Source organism: Haemorhous mexicanus, chromosome 12 (genome assembly GCF_027477595.1).
Source record: "Haemorhous mexicanus isolate bHaeMex1 chromosome 12, bHaeMex1.pri, whole genome shotgun sequence".
Lineage (NCBI taxonomy): Eukaryota > Metazoa > Chordata > Aves > Passeriformes > Fringillidae > Haemorhous > Haemorhous mexicanus.
Genome location: NC_082352.1, coordinates 10,084,586 through 10,099,927, shown reverse-complemented (window position 1 = coordinate 10,099,927; position 15,342 = coordinate 10,084,586). Strand labels below are relative to the sequence as shown.

The 15,342-nt window shown below is 43.0% G+C and overlaps 1 protein-coding gene across 4 annotated transcripts in view; it reads left to right on the top strand.

Moving 5' to 3' along the window:
• Positions 1-15,342, top strand: part of ZNF423 (zinc finger protein 423) — a 221,696-nt gene that overhangs the window by 114,878 nt on the left and 91,476 nt on the right. For all 4 annotated transcript variants that reach the window (XM_059857060.1, XM_059857061.1, XM_059857064.1 and 1 more), the window contains one exon: positions 11,482-14,705. In XM_059857060.1, the coding sequence (XP_059713043.1) occupies positions 11,482-14,705 (3,224 nt within the window). The remainder of the gene's footprint in view (positions 1-11,481; positions 14,706-15,342) is intronic.

Genomic DNA, 15,342 nt, shown 5'->3' with positions numbered 1-15,342 from the left:
TTGCTGTACCTTTAGTGTCAAGATGTACTTTTGGAGGGTAAATTCAATCTTTCTCTCCCCACGGCCTCCTCATTTCTTTTACTGAGTTGTTTAGTCTATTAACATTCCCAGATACTTTTTTGTCAGCATAACCAGCCCTCATCACGTGGGTAAAGTTAGAGAGAAAGTTATTTACTATAGCTTTTCCCTTTATTTCATTTAATTCTCTGATATCAGTGCCAATGTCTGTGTGACACTGCTCTCAAACTGAAGGAGTGCTGTTAGCAAGTTGTTGGGGAAACATATTTGTTTGCACATGCCAAGACATTTGCTGTCCCTCCTTCTCTTCAAGGATAAATTGAGATGATTCAGTGTACACTCCAACCCTAATTTTAATCCCATTTAAACAAATAATTGTGCCCTGCACCTTTCCTTGTTGTAAATTCACGCTCTCATGTATCTGTGGCCAAGGCACAAAGACAGTTGCTAACTAGAATAAATCATACAATTCACATTTTGTGGGAAAACCTTGGTAGCATTGGTAGTTAAACTAGAGCCATCTGAATAGAGAAAATGAGCACCTAAGATTGTAAAACAATTCAGGAGGAAGGTGTGTCTCTGCTACAGGGGACTTTGAGGAAAGTGCCCTGGTCTGTGGGCAGTGTGGTGCTTGCAGCTGGGGTTGGGAGCACAGCAGGGATGGAGGGGAGGTTCCTGCCAGGCTCTGCATGGCTCCTGGCAGGAGGGCAGCAGGGCTGGAGGGGCTGTTGTCTCCTGCTTGGATTTGCTCTGGCTCCCCAGCTGCGCTCCCCCCTCCTGCCTGCCTGCACTGATGAGCATCCTCCCTACGGGAGGCTTTCTCCGGAGCGTGGTCGCTGCTGACTGACAACCTGAGAAGCCTCTAAAGAATTTAAAGATTCTTTAAAGTCATTTAGAGATTCAAAAAGTCTCTCACAAACTTGTGGTGTAGGAGACGGGGCAGCCTGGGCTGCTCTCAGTGCTGGGCACCCACAGGAGAGGGATATCCGGTGCTCTGTGACACGGAGGTGCTTGCAGTGGGCACCACGGGGCTCTTCCCCTGCAGCCTGAATGGGGACTCAGCAGTGTTGGGCATGGGATCCCTCCTTGAGCTGCACCAATGGAGTTGGGAGCTCAAGGAAAAGAGACCTTGGCTGTTGCCACAGCTTTTCTTTTGAAGGCCTGCGAGCGCAGTCATCGGGCCCTTCAGTCAAAAGGGCAAAGATGTGCTGGAAGCAGAGAGCAGCTTTTGGTGGATGGTTTTGTTGTGTGGTGCAGTGCAAGTCCTCAGATCACAGATGCCGGGTCACTGACGGTTAAACTTGAAAGGACTCTCATGCAGCACATTTGTTGTAGGGAAACACTGGTGTACCGAGAGCAGTCTTACCGGGTGGCAAATGTGTCTGTTTGCTTGCTCGTTTTAAAAGTCTCTTCTTGTTTAAAATGGTGGGTACTGTTAGGAAAAAAGAAGTAGCATTACCATACAGCGCAGAATACATGTCTCTCCCAGGCAAGCCATGCTGTTTGACTTTCATCTTGCATAGTAAAAAACCTATAGTTATTTTCTTTTTAAGCCTTTCAGTTATTTCTGTCAGGTATTGATAAGTGGAGAACTTCCTTCCCACCTCTGTTTCATGCAGTTCCCCTCAGGCCAGTTACAAACATTGTGCAGATTCATGACCAATGTTTATGATAATCAGGAATGTGCTTCATATTCACCAGTATGCTGTTACATTTGTGGGTACTCTTTTTAAATTTTAAATGAATTAATTTCTTAAAAATTGTTCACTAACAAACCCAAAGCCTTAACTAATTGTACTTTGCCCTAATGCACACCATCCCTAAGGAATGGGAGATTTATTCAGCTGGAGCAAACCCCATTTCCAGTCGGGTCAGATGGAGCTGGCAGCTTCTTCAGCTCCAGGGATACCCACTGGGGTCACTGGGGCACACAGGCCCCTCCAAAACCAGGCAGATGGAAGCCTTGAGGGGCTGCACTCACCAGACATGTGGAAGTTGTGATATTAGCAAGTGCAGCTTCATTTCCGTTCATGGTGTTTGCATGAAATCTTAATTCTGAATTCACTAAAGGGACAGGAATACATGCACCTTTCTGAAAATATCTCTAATAGAAATGGCTATATCTCATATTTATGTCACTTGAGTTTTGAGGAGTGTTGAGTAACTGCTGTTCCTATTGAATTCAATGGGATTGCTGTGAATACAAAACACATTTGGAAGTCAGAACAATAATGTGTGTGCATAGCTATAAAACAGGTTACTTGATACTGTTTGTCACATGTAATTTAGTTTTCTTCCCTTCTTCTTTGAAGGCAGTATAAAATCTGGATGTTGTTGGTTTTTACTGTTTGTTTATTGCAGAGTAATTTCAGCCAACATGTGTTTTTCAGCATTGAGTCTATTCATCATGAACATCAATCCATTGAGATTGGAAGTGTGTCTCAGTTTTCCCACCTAGATCAAAATAAGAGTCTGGAACTGCCTCCTTCTTTTTAACTTAACAAACTGGTTTTATTTTCCCCTGCAACTTGCTCTAATAATATGACCAGCTTTAAGTTCCTCAGGCTGGAAAGCTTGGCAGTAAAGTTCTGTGTAGGGCAGAGTGTGAAACATAAGGTTTTTCTCAGGTTTGAAACTTAGCAATTGTCTTCTACTGAACATTGATGGAAAATACTAATTTAGAAGCAGAATTCTGTTCTCTGGAAAGTACTTATCATCTTTTAGAGACAGGGACTGCAAACCCATTTTCTTACAGGTCAGGTCACCACATAAGATCAATTGAAGATCAGTTGAAGAAAGCCACTCTAGCAATGCAGTCAGTTCTGGTGACCTCAGCCAGAGGGCACAGAGCGTTTTTGGTCCATTTTCTCACTTCTAGTGGTTGTTTTGGCTCACAGCTGATTCATGACAGAAGAGTGGAAACAGCTCTGCAGAAATGGAAAAGCCACTCTAGTATTCTCTACCAGCACAGAAGTAGAGAGCCATTTGTCTTAGTAGTGACAGAAGATTATCAGAGAACTCTTGGCAAAGCTGTCTTTGTCCTAGTTTGCCACTGCCCCAGTTTTAAAGGCACTTGCTTCTCCAGACTGCTGCCCACACCATCAAAATGAGCTCTGACTTGATTCTGCACAAGCTGAATATCCTGTGGGAAAGAAAGTGCTGCTTGTCCTTGTCAGTGCTGACTTCCAGAACTCACTGCTCACTGTGCAGGATATGACCCTTAAATGAATTTTATGAATGAGCTAAATGTATTGTAATTGATTACTTCACTTGAAAGTACAATGTAAAATCATGAAAACGAGCACAATAAAACATTAAAATAAATCCCACCAATCTGGTCCATTAGAGGAGAAAAGTCTGTATCTTTTTACTTTCAGCTTTGCATTCAGTGAGTTTCTGCAAACAGCAGCCAGTCTGTGTTTCTGGTGCTATGGTTATGAGCTGAGGGAAAGAGCTTGGGCTGAGTCTGTGTGACCGCATGTGCCTGAGGCACTCAGCAAAACAGCCTGAGAGCAGGTGCCTGCTGTATTTGAGAGCTGCCTGATCAGATGGGAGGGAGGAAATCGTAAATCTAGGAAATTCATCTGATGCATTTCATCCCACCAGAAAGGCTGTCCCACTGGCCACATTTCCATGAGCAGCTCAGTCTCAGTCTCAGGTGTGTGCTGTGTGGGAACACTCTCCCTGCTAACAGCAGCAAAACACAAGGAAGGGAAAACATCTCAATACAGAGATGAGAAAACGCATGAAGTGATGCATGTATTGCAGAGAGCTGCACAGAGGCTGATGTTCTTCCACTGCTCTGGGCTGGATCTTTGGCTCTGCAAAGGGGCGGTGCAGGGCCCAGGGCTGGCCCCACTCTGCTGTGATTAGGGCAGGCTCTGCAAAGCTGCTGTGAGAGCTGCTCAGATCACTGCAGCCACCCTGCTTGCATCCCTATGCTCAGATAAAAAAGAAAGCTCTTAACTGCTGTGTGTTGTCTCTTTCTTTTGCATAATCAAGTGTTGAAATCATGATAAATGTTGACATTGAGTAGCCAGAAGTGCAGAATATAATTGTGTAAGGCCAATGAGGTCATACGAAGTTTGTGCTCTGGCTAACATAGTATGTAGAAAAATTACTAACAATTAGCATAAGTATTGCCATTTATTATAACTAATTTTACAACTAATTATTATAAGTAATAATTATTCTACTAGGATTTTTTTCCTGAGGGCTTTGTCATTCCTAATGTTTGAAAGCTGTAGGTGTTGTAGCTGAAACCCCAATTCTGCAATATTCTCTCAATGTGACTGTTGTATCCGTGATGCATCTGTGTGACTCCATATACAGTTTTGTTCTTTTACATCTGTCTTACAACGTGCCCTTTTGCTAAATGCTCTGTAGGCATCAAAGCAGGCAAGAATGACACAGGACCCTCTAGGTAGCAGGGTAAGCAGAAGCAGCAAGCTATTAAGATCTTTCTGTAATTTCATTGATGATTTTGTAGGTATTATCTTCTAATCTCATTTAAAAAAGACTGAATGTGCATTTGAATATTTCTGAGGAGACAATTGCTAAGCAAAATATATATATAATCCTACCATTTTGGTAGGAATAGGGTGAGTTATTATTGATTCACAGAGCACGACAAAACATCACTGCATGAATTAGCAAACAGCTGTTTCTAATTTGAGTTTAGAACTGTACACAGAGGAACTTGTTTTAGTGTTCACTCCTTTCATTTATAATGAATTTTAATTACCGCTACAGGTGAGAAAAATGTAGAAACAAGCTTGTATCTTGTGGAAGAAACAAAGGAGAGACAGATGCTAACAGATTTACAGTCTGTGATAAAAGGAATGTTTTGGTACACTTTACATGTAATTAGAGTGCAGCTGTTTTCAGTCCCAAGTCCATGATGCACAGCAGAATATAGTATCTGCTGCTTTTCCAAAGGGAGTAAAGAAAAACAGTGATTCAACTCTGAAAGCATTTAGTTTATTCCTAGATCTAACATAAAACTTTCTCCTCCAGCCCTATTATGCCATTTATTGAAGCGTGAAATAACTTACTTAATGGTATGTTAATTTTTTGTTACCAGCAAAATAGAGACTGTTTGACATAAGGAAAAATAATGTTAAAAATAACATTTTATCATCTGCTCCGAATTATGGATCACCCTGTCAATGGTCACTATTGAGCCTTGCTGTCTCTGCTAATGGGAGACAAGGGCTCAGGCACGCATTGCTCTGCCTTAACAAGTTTTTGTATATCAGCTAAGCTTCAATAGACATCTTTGTGTGTACTTTTAACTTGCAGTATAAAAAAGACTAATTAGATGTATCTTTGATCACTACAAAAAGGTTTAAACAAAGACAGCAAGGTTTAAACTGTCTATGGGTAACAGTTTATCTGTGGCAGACATCCCAGCAAGTTTGGTGTTTGAAATTCCGCACTACATCTTCTGCTGATTTTGTATTCTAAATACAAAGTTACTCTCTGCATGAGAAGAAAAATCAGATTATATATACTTTCCATTGAGCCAGACTTCTTCCTTCTTTTTAAAAAAATCACTATAAAATGAATTGCAGTACAAAGCTGAGAAATTGGGAAAAGAGTCACTAACCTTTGGTAATTTAGCCCACCAAAAATGCTTACCTCATAAGCATTGGATGAGGTATAACTGAATTTTTCTCAAGTCAGAGATAATAATGAAAGCAATGCCTCTGGTGCCGCTTACATTAGCATCTCTTAGACTTTTATCCAATTTCATGTTTGCTTTGAACACTTAATACTTACATACAAATATGTATGTGTGCATGTATGCATGTATGTATGCATGTATGTACGTATGCATGTATGTATAAAATAACATAGTGCCTTAAAATACAGAACTCTGACCTGTTTGGTGAAGAAGCTGATGTCACTGAAGTGTGAAGCTCTGTGTAGAGTTCTTCAGAGCAGTGTGGACTTCCCAGGTCCCCCTCCCTGCCTTGGCTAAGGGTGGGTTAAGCAGCTCTGGGGGACAGTTGCATGATATTTTTTGAGAAATAACTATAATAAGTTGCAGAAATCCTTCTTCTCTCATTTAGTGAAGTGTGCTTGAGTGTTCAGTAGTGCTGGGTGTCAGTGACAGTGCCATTCAGTGCTAGATCCAGTGTCAGTGTACAAGGACTTTCATTGCCACAAGGGCTGGTGGGTCACAGCCCATTATTGTCTTCTGTGATGCAACGAACAGAAATGTTCATTGAAGCAAATAAATGCATTAAAAAATTGAGTTTGGAATATTATTGGTACTTCTAATTATTTCTTATAACTGTGAAGGAAATGTGCAGGAAAATGGGACTAAACACTCCAACAAAATAATTAAACAAAAAGCTGTCATAGTGCACTGAAAATGTCGAACTTAAAACATTTGCTATGTAAACTTGATCTGCATTATTTCGCACCAGCACTGCAGTGTAAATGAGCAGCGTATGCCATGTGAGGTTCTTACTATAATCCATTGTAATGTCTATCCCTGGCTTTAATACATAGTGCAGCAATGCAAAATTTGCTGTAACCAGTACTGAGGATTTGTCAGTCCTCAATCTCTGTGTTTTATTCTCATAGTTAAGCATCTGCAATAATAATAATTATTGAAATTGATAGCATTTCTATTGGACTTTCCATCTGAGGATGTCTCAGGGTTTTCACAGCAATACAGAAGTAAGCCTACAATTTGCCCTTGAGAAGCAGATGGCTTTTTGCTATTATGGAGATGAGGAACTGAAGCACAGTTCAGAAGCGTGTCTTATGATGCCAAGCTTGCAAGCTTGTTTTTAAAAGTTACTTTTTTGGGTGCAAGAATTCCATCAACTTTCAACAGCTTAAAGCATTTTCAGTGCTTTGACCATCTGTAACTTGTGTATCATGGAGGGACTCAGAACCAGAAGTCTGAGCTTAAACAGCAATCCTTCCTTCAACAATCAATTTCAAGGTTTTATGTTTGTTAATTTAAGTATTTCTCTTGTGTACTAGCTCTGTGCTGGAGGAATAAACCTGATAGAATAAGATCGCATTCTAAATCTGACCTCCTTGGTTTATTGTCCTGTATGGAGATGCCTTCTGGGCTCAGGATGGGAGTCTTAAAGATGTTTCTTTGGCCAGACCCTGGATTTTTCTGATGCCTGGGGATGGTTGTGCAGGCTCTCCTGAGCCCTGTGGTGCTCAGTCTGTGCTGGTGGGACTGGGAGGAACTGGCCTGCTGTAGTGCCCAGGCCACATTGCAGCGTGCCCGTGCTGTGGAGGGATGCATAGAGGCCCTGTGGAAGAGCCCCCCTGAGCTCCCCACACATAGGGGAGACAGAGTGGGGAGATTTTTCAGTGGAGGGGGACCCAGTGATACTCTGTTGGTGAACAACAGCTTTAGGCGAGGATGAGCTTCAGGTCCAGGCCAGCAAATGTGATCTCTGTGCATGTGTTTTGTTCTTGAAAGGAAAAGGAACCAGCTGGGGGTAGCCTGGGTTTGTGCACTTCCTGCCCAGGAATGTGGCCCCCAGGGCTGGGTGAGCTGGGGGAGCTCAGCTGGGGAGCTGAGCAAGAAAATGAAGCTCTGTTTAAAGTTCAGCAGGAGTGAACTGTTTCCAGCTACCTGTGGGCAGGGAGATGGGAAGGTGTTTGCAGGGACTGTGAAATTGTGTCTGGTTGATTATATTTCTATTAGCAAAATGACTCTGGAATAATAAATATATCAATGTCAGCAGTGTATGCTGAGATGGCAGTGCTGCTTACTCCTGGCAATCTGTGATGAGCCATTTGTCTCCCTTCTACGAGAGACCACATCTTTTTAAAACTTCATTTTATTGTTTTAGCTTCATGAATATGTCTCTGAACTTGGCTTGTGTTATCTGGAAGATAAATAGAGAATGAAGTATGATTTATACTACATTTTGGCCAAATTGTTCTTCTTAGAAGGAAAAATACATTTATTGAATGCATTGAGGCTGGAATTAGCTCCTCACTGATGATGATAAATGCTTGCAGTCCTGTAAACGTGCTGAACATTAAGTTGCTAAATTACTGTACCACTTTGAGATTGATTATCAAGAATGGCCCTTTAAGCTTCATGACCTGCACATATATCCTGAGGACTACTGGCATCCTGAAGCTTCCTTAATGCTCTTTTTTTTCCTAATTAAACTTTTTATTGAATTTTCTTACCCTTTTAATACTTGTTTTGATTCTCTTATGCACAAATGACAAAAGCCTTGCACCAGCCATGTGATTCTCTATTTTAGAACAGTCCCACTTTGCAGGATTAGCCATTTTAATGACTTTAATCTCCTTTTTGAAAGTGATTTTTCTCATTCTGCTACATTCCTTTGATTGCATTAATGTAGAATTATTATTCTAACCATCTTTTCCAGACATGTCATACCACATCTAAAATATATCTTCCCACTAAAATATTACTGTGGTAAAATACCTTAGAATTTTCTCCTCAGTTCATTATTGGTCTTTTCTTCAATTTAATATAGCAAGTTAAAATTAACAGGGCTATTATTCATTCATTCCATAAAGAGATTACTGATAATGAGTTTTCCCTAATTTCTTCAGTTTAGGTGTTCAGTAATTTAGTATCTTGTTAGTAAGAAATCCAGGTAGGTTGTTTCTGGTGCTTGAAGTTTCTTCTAAAATTCTTTTTAATCGATAAAAGTATGAGAAAATGCTGGAATAAAAAGAATCAAGAAATTAAACATGAAAATTGGTAAAAGGTCCAACTGAAGCTAACAAAAGGAGATAATCTTTGCATTCTCTGTAAACACTTCCATTTTATGACAAATCCAGCTTTCCAACCTGAGAAATGTTATTTTTTTAAAATCCAAATTATATTAGCAAAGGCTTTATGCTTCACTCACATAGTAATACTAATACCAGCTTTGATTTTGTTTTCTGAATAGCCCAATATGTTTGAAGAGCAGGAGCTGGAGAGGAACTGGCTCTATTTGAGTGTTAGACTGTCTTTTGAGGTAGATCTGTTAATTTCAGAGGAAAAAGAGACTTTCTAGAGATTTGTTCAGTTTGCGTGGTGGGCCAATGTAATGGTTGGCATACGTGCATATGGATGTAAATAAGTGAAAGCAGTTGGCCCAGCCTGTGTTACCCCTGGATTTGGCCCATGGCATCTCAGGTTTCCGAGCCGAACAATGGAGCTTTATTCGGTGGAGGCGTTTGGAGAGCTCGGCTTCTCTCGGCTCAGCCCTTCCTGCGTGCGCCGCCGCTCCGCACACGACTGCGAGAGGGGGCATATTTCAAATGCACGTGTTTCTGCAAACATTTCTGCAAACAGACATATAAAATTATAATAATTACAGCCAGTAAGCCCGAGCAGTAACTAGCAAATTGTTGGGGTGCTTTTCCTCTTGTTGTTTTTCTCCTTTCTCCCCCTCTCCGTAGACAGCAGCAGCAGCACAAACGCAACATGTGCTGCCCTAGTTCAGGCCCAGCATCCCCCTCGTGCTCCCCTTTGTCTCCTTGCCCCTGGAGGAGCCCAGCTGGTGAGAGGAGGGAATTAGGCAGCCCTGAGCTACCGGCACCTCCCCGGGGCCCCTAATCCGGGCGCTGGCAGCCGGCTGCCTCTTCCCTCCGACGGCCCGTGGCCGCAGGTCCGTGGGGACGGAGCCCCGGATACGGCTGGCGGCAAAGCTGGGGGATGGCGGGGGCCGGGGGCTCCCCGGGGGCTCTGCAAAGCTGTGCTGGCAGCGCGGTGGGCGGCGGAGGTGGCTTAAATTGGGAACATGAGGCTTTGTTGCAGCTGCAGACAGAGAGCCGTTCGTGGTCGGGGGAGTCAAGCCTGAGAAAAGTTTACATAAAAATCAGGAGCTCCTTGTCTGTGTTTTAGGCTTGGGCTCCGCCGGATTTGGAGGAGCTAGTTGAGCGCAAAGACCTTGAGCATCTTAGAAGCGCGGATGCTCGCTGAGAGTCGAGGTGCATTTCGGGAGCAGGAAGAAGGAGCTTCTCGGTGTCCAGCATCACTCTGGAGCAGGAGGTTTAGTTAAACCAGGGAGCAGAGCTCTCTGGGGAGCACGGGGTACAGAGAGCAGATGCCTGACCTGGAAAATAGACATCCCCATTGTGCCGGAAAAGTTGTTTGGGGTGTGCTTATTTTGGGCTGTGCTTATTTGGTTTAGTTTTCTCCAAGGTCGCTGCTCTCTTTCTTTACCTGGGATGAAAAAGCAGGTGTTTGCCAGAGCAGACGGTGCTGCAGGAGCTGCCTGGTACGGTGGTGATACCCTCATTAGCCGAGCCCTTCTTTGAGAGCTCCTTGCCAAACTTGTGCCTTCTCTGCTTGTGCCTTCTCCGCCTGGAGAATGTGTAGTTGGCAGGCACGAGGAGTGTGCATGTGGCGGCCTACACACACAGTCAGGGATTTTTTTACTGGTTTGTTTTAGTAAAAACTGAAGTATTTAAAACATTAAATGTTTTATAAGGACGGTGTATCTCGAGAACCGGCTTGTTTTTGGAATCTCCAAATGTTTGCATGGTCAGCGCCTTCCATCATTTACATGAACTTTATTTTTGCTTCATTCTGTGGTTTAGTTTGATATCAGACTAGTGGCAGTTATGTTTCACTCAACATCTCTGCGTTTGTTGGAATTAGGATATTTGAACTCACTCTCTTATGTTTCTTGTTAACAATTCTGTTAATGAAAGCTGACAACATTTTATGTATTTTTCCTAAAATGACTGTGGGGCTGCTGGAGTTTGTGCTGTGTTTCTTTATGGTAATGAGGCTGGGCCATTTTTAGTTTATCCTGAACTTGATTCTTTTGTGATGTCTAGAGATCTCCAGTGGTGATTTTCCCGGGCTTTAAAAACATTTGTTTGATTTTGTACCAAGAGAGCAACATTACCTTTTATACAAGCAAACATAGTAATCTTGGTAAAAATCTTCTCTGATTTTTTTGAGCTCTCTCAAATCTGATGCTTTTATTTCACCTAGATGTTCAACTCTGCCTTTGAGCAGCCTTTCATTCTGTTACAGTTTTGAGACAGAACTGAAGGATTTTTTTAATGGAGACATTACTTAAAATCATCTTGATGTAGCATTTAACAGACCCACAAATTCACAGGTGATCACTTAACACTGTAGCTTTCTGAAGTGTTTGTATTGCTTCATTGCACATTGTGTTTCGCTTTCTTTATTCATTGTTTATTGCTTTACAGTACAGTGAGCAGGTGTTAAACCTGCTAAACAAAAACGCTTTTTATTAACACTATGTGTTGGCATATTTGTGAATTATATGTACAAATATATTTTTATTTCTCTTTCTCGAACCTCTTTTCAAATTCAAGAGGGTTTATTGGGGGGTTTTTTTGAGTTGATTTTTTTTTTAATGCTGTAGTAGCAGAAGCCCATAGTGTTGTTGAGAGCTTTGTCCTTATTTCACAGATGCACTGGGAATTGTTTTTAATCTCCTTTCTGCTTTCCCATTACAGATGGTGATGACGACCCACAACTCTCCTGGGTGGCTTCATCTCCCTCCAGCAAAGATGTTGCATCACCCACTCAGATGATAGGAGATGGGTGTGATCTTGGCATCGGGGAGGAGGAAGGGGGGACTGGCCTGCCGTATCCCTGTCAGTTTTGTGATAAGTCCTTCATTCGCCTGAGCTACCTTAAAAGGCACGAGCAGATCCACAGTGACAAACTACCTTTCAAATGCACCTACTGTAGCCGGCTTTTTAAGCACAAGAGGAGTAGGGATCGCCACATAAAGCTTCACACAGGGGATAAAAAGTACCATTGCCACGAATGCGAGGCTGCATTCTCCCGCAGCGACCACCTCAAAATCCACCTGAAAACCCACAGCTCCAGCAAACCATTCAAGTGTACTGTGTGTAAACGTGGGTTTTCATCTACCAGCTCATTGCAGAGTCACATGCAAGCTCATAAAAAGAACAAGGAACATATGGCAAAGACTGAGAAAGAGGTGAAGAAGGATGATTTTATGTGTGATTACTGTGAAGAGACATTCAGTCAGACTGAAGATTTGGAGAAGCACGTAATGACACGCCACCCACAGCTTTCCGAGAAGGCAGATTTGCAGTGTATTCATTGCCCTGAAGTATTTGTAGACGAAAACTCGCTGCTCTCACACATTCATCAAGCCCATGCCAACAAGAAACACAAGTGCCCTATGTGCCCAGAGCAGTTTTCTTCAGTGGAGGAAGTCTATTGCCACTTGGACAGCCACAGACAACCTGACTCCAGCAACCACAGCATCAGCCCTGACCCAGTCCTGGGCAGTGTGGCGTCCATGAGCAGCGCAACGCCGGACTCCAGCGCGTCAGTGGAAAGAGGTTCCACTCCAGATTCGACCTTAAAGCCTTTGAGAGGACAAAAGAAAACCAGGTCTGTTGACAGAGAGGATGGCCAGAACTGGTCTAAAGTTACTTACAGCTGTCCCTACTGCTCGAAGCGTGACTTCAACAGCCTTGCTGTTCTGGAGATCCATCTGAAGACCATTCATGCAGACAAACCTCAGCAAAGCCACACGTGCCAGATCTGCCTTGATTCCATGCCTACACTGTACAACTTGAATGAACACGTGAGAAAAGTGCACAAAAACCATGCCTATCCCATGATGCAGTTTAGCAACATTTCTGCCTTTCATTGTAATTACTGCCCGGAGATGTTTGCCGATATCAATAGCTTGCAGGAACACATCCGCATTACTCACTGCGGCCCAAACGCTACCCCTCAAGATGGCAACAATGCTTTCTTCTGCAACCAGTGCTCCATGGGCTTTCTGACCGAAGCTACCTTGACTGAGCACATCCAGCAGACTCACTGCAATGTAGGAAATTCAAAATTGGATTCCCCTGTCATTCAGCCAACACAGTCTTTTATGGAAGTTTATTCATGCCCTTATTGCACAAACTCCCCCATTTTTGGCTCCATCCTGAAGCTTACAAAGCATATTAAAGAAAACCACAAGAACATTCCTCTGGCACACAATAAGAAGTCAAAAGCAGAGCAGAGTCCAGTTTCTTCTGATGTTGAAGTCTCTTCCCCTAAAAGGCAGCGGCTTTCTGCAAGCGCAAACTCAGTGTCTAATGGCGAATACCCGTGTAATCAGTGTGATCTAAAGTTCTCAAATTTTGAAAGTTTTCAGACCCATTTAAAGTTGCATTTGGAGTTGCTGTTGAGGAAACAGTCTTGCCCTCAGTGTAAAGAAGACTTTGATTCCCAGGAGTCTCTTCTGCAACATCTCACCGTACACTACATGACAACTTCCACTCATTATGTATGTGAGAGCTGTGACAAACAGTTTTCTTCAGTGGATGATTTGCAGAAGCATTTGTTGGACATGCATACTTTTGTGTTGTATCACTGCACCCTTTGCCAAGAAGTTTTTGATTCCAAGGTATCTATCCAAGTGCATCTGGCAGTCAAGCATAGCAATGAAAAGAAGATGTATCGTTGCACAGCCTGTAACTGGGATTTTAGGAAGGAGGTGGATCTCCAGATCCATGTGAAGCATAGTCACTTGGGTAATCCATCAAAGTCTCACAAATGTATCTTCTGCGGTGAGACCTTCAGCACAGAGGTAGAACTGCAGTGCCACATCACAACCCACAGCAAAAAATACAACTGCAAGTTTTGTAGCAAAGCTTTTCATGCCATCATCTTGCTTGAAAAACACTTGCGGGAAAAACATTGTGTTTTTGATGCTAGCGCTGAGAATGGTACAGCTAATGGCATGACCCCAACAAACAAGAAGACAGAAGGGGCAGATATCCAGAACATGTTGATGAAGAATCCGGATACTTCCAACAGTCACGAAGCCAGTGAGGACGATGTGGATGCTTCTGAGCCCATGTATGGCTGTGACATTTGTGGGGCTGCCTACACTATGGAGGTCCTCTTGCAGAACCATCGTTTGAGAGATCATAACATCAGGCCTGGGGAGGATGACTGCTCTAGGAAGAAAGCAGAATTCATCAAAGGTAGCCACAAGTGTAATATCTGCTCAAGGACCTTTTTCTCAGAAAATGGCCTGAGGGAGCACATGCAGACCCATCGAGGCCCAGCTAAGCACTACATGTGCCCCATCTGTGGGGAACGCTTCCCATCGCTCCTGACCCTGACGGAGCACAAAGTCACTCACAGCAAGAGTTTGGATACAGGCACGTGTCGGATCTGCAAAATGCCACTGCAGAGCGAGGAGGAATTCATCGAGCACTGCCAGATGCATCCAGATCTCAGAAACTCCCTCACTGGCTTTCGCTGCGTTGTCTGCATGCAGACAGTCACCTCTACCCTGGAGCTGAAAATTCATGGGACGTTCCATATGCAGAAATTGGCAGGAAACTCTGCAACCTCATCGCCCAATGGCCAGGCCTTGCAAAAACTCTACAAGTGTGCGCTGTGCTTGAAGGAGTTCCGCAATAAGCAGGACTTGGTAAAGCTGGATGTGAACGGCCTTCCCTATGGCCTGTGTGCTGGATGCATGACCAGGAGCACCAACGGACAGTCTTCGAGCTTGACTCCACAGGAGGTGAACGAGAGGCCGTGTGGCAGCCTGAGGTGTCCAGAGTGTAGTGTCAAATTTGAAAGTGCTGAAGACCTAGAGAGCCACATTCAGGTAGACCACCGAGACCTGACACCCGAGACCAGTGGCCAAAGGAAAGGTACCCAGACATCCCCTGTTCCCCGAGTAAGTACAGCTGAACTCTAAAGTATCTGAGGGATAAAATGTAGATCTTCAATGTCTGATATTATTATTTTCTATATTAAATTGTCACTTTATCAAATCACTTGTGCTACTAAAAAAATCTCAGCAAAACAGGAGGAAGAGTAGAGTAATTCACATAGAACAATCAGAAGTTTCTTAGCCTCTCAAGCACCTTGATTCCTAGAAGCAGCACATCAGATTTTTTATCTCAGAACTGCCCTAGATTTACCATTTAGAGAGCTGGGACTCTTGAGCAGTGGGGATTGAGTTTGTCCATGAATTCTGATTCTACTGAACTGGCAGATTTGGAAAAGCTGGGGTACTTTAATGAAAAATGGAGATGCTGAGAACCCAAAAAAATAAAAAAATCTGTCATATTTGAGGAATGAGATTATTTCTTACCAGGAAAATAATAATGAACAGGAGTATATAGGAACTTGTGAGGGAAAATGGAACTCCATCCTACCCCCCAACTTCTCACTTAAGCCAAATCTATGTGCTAAAGAGCCTGTCCCCTTGTCCCTAGGAATGTCTGTCAGAGTGAATGTTTTGAGGTTACTTGGAGGTCTGTATGCATTTGTGTGAGCTTGTTTGTGTGTGTGTATGATTTTAATAGTGA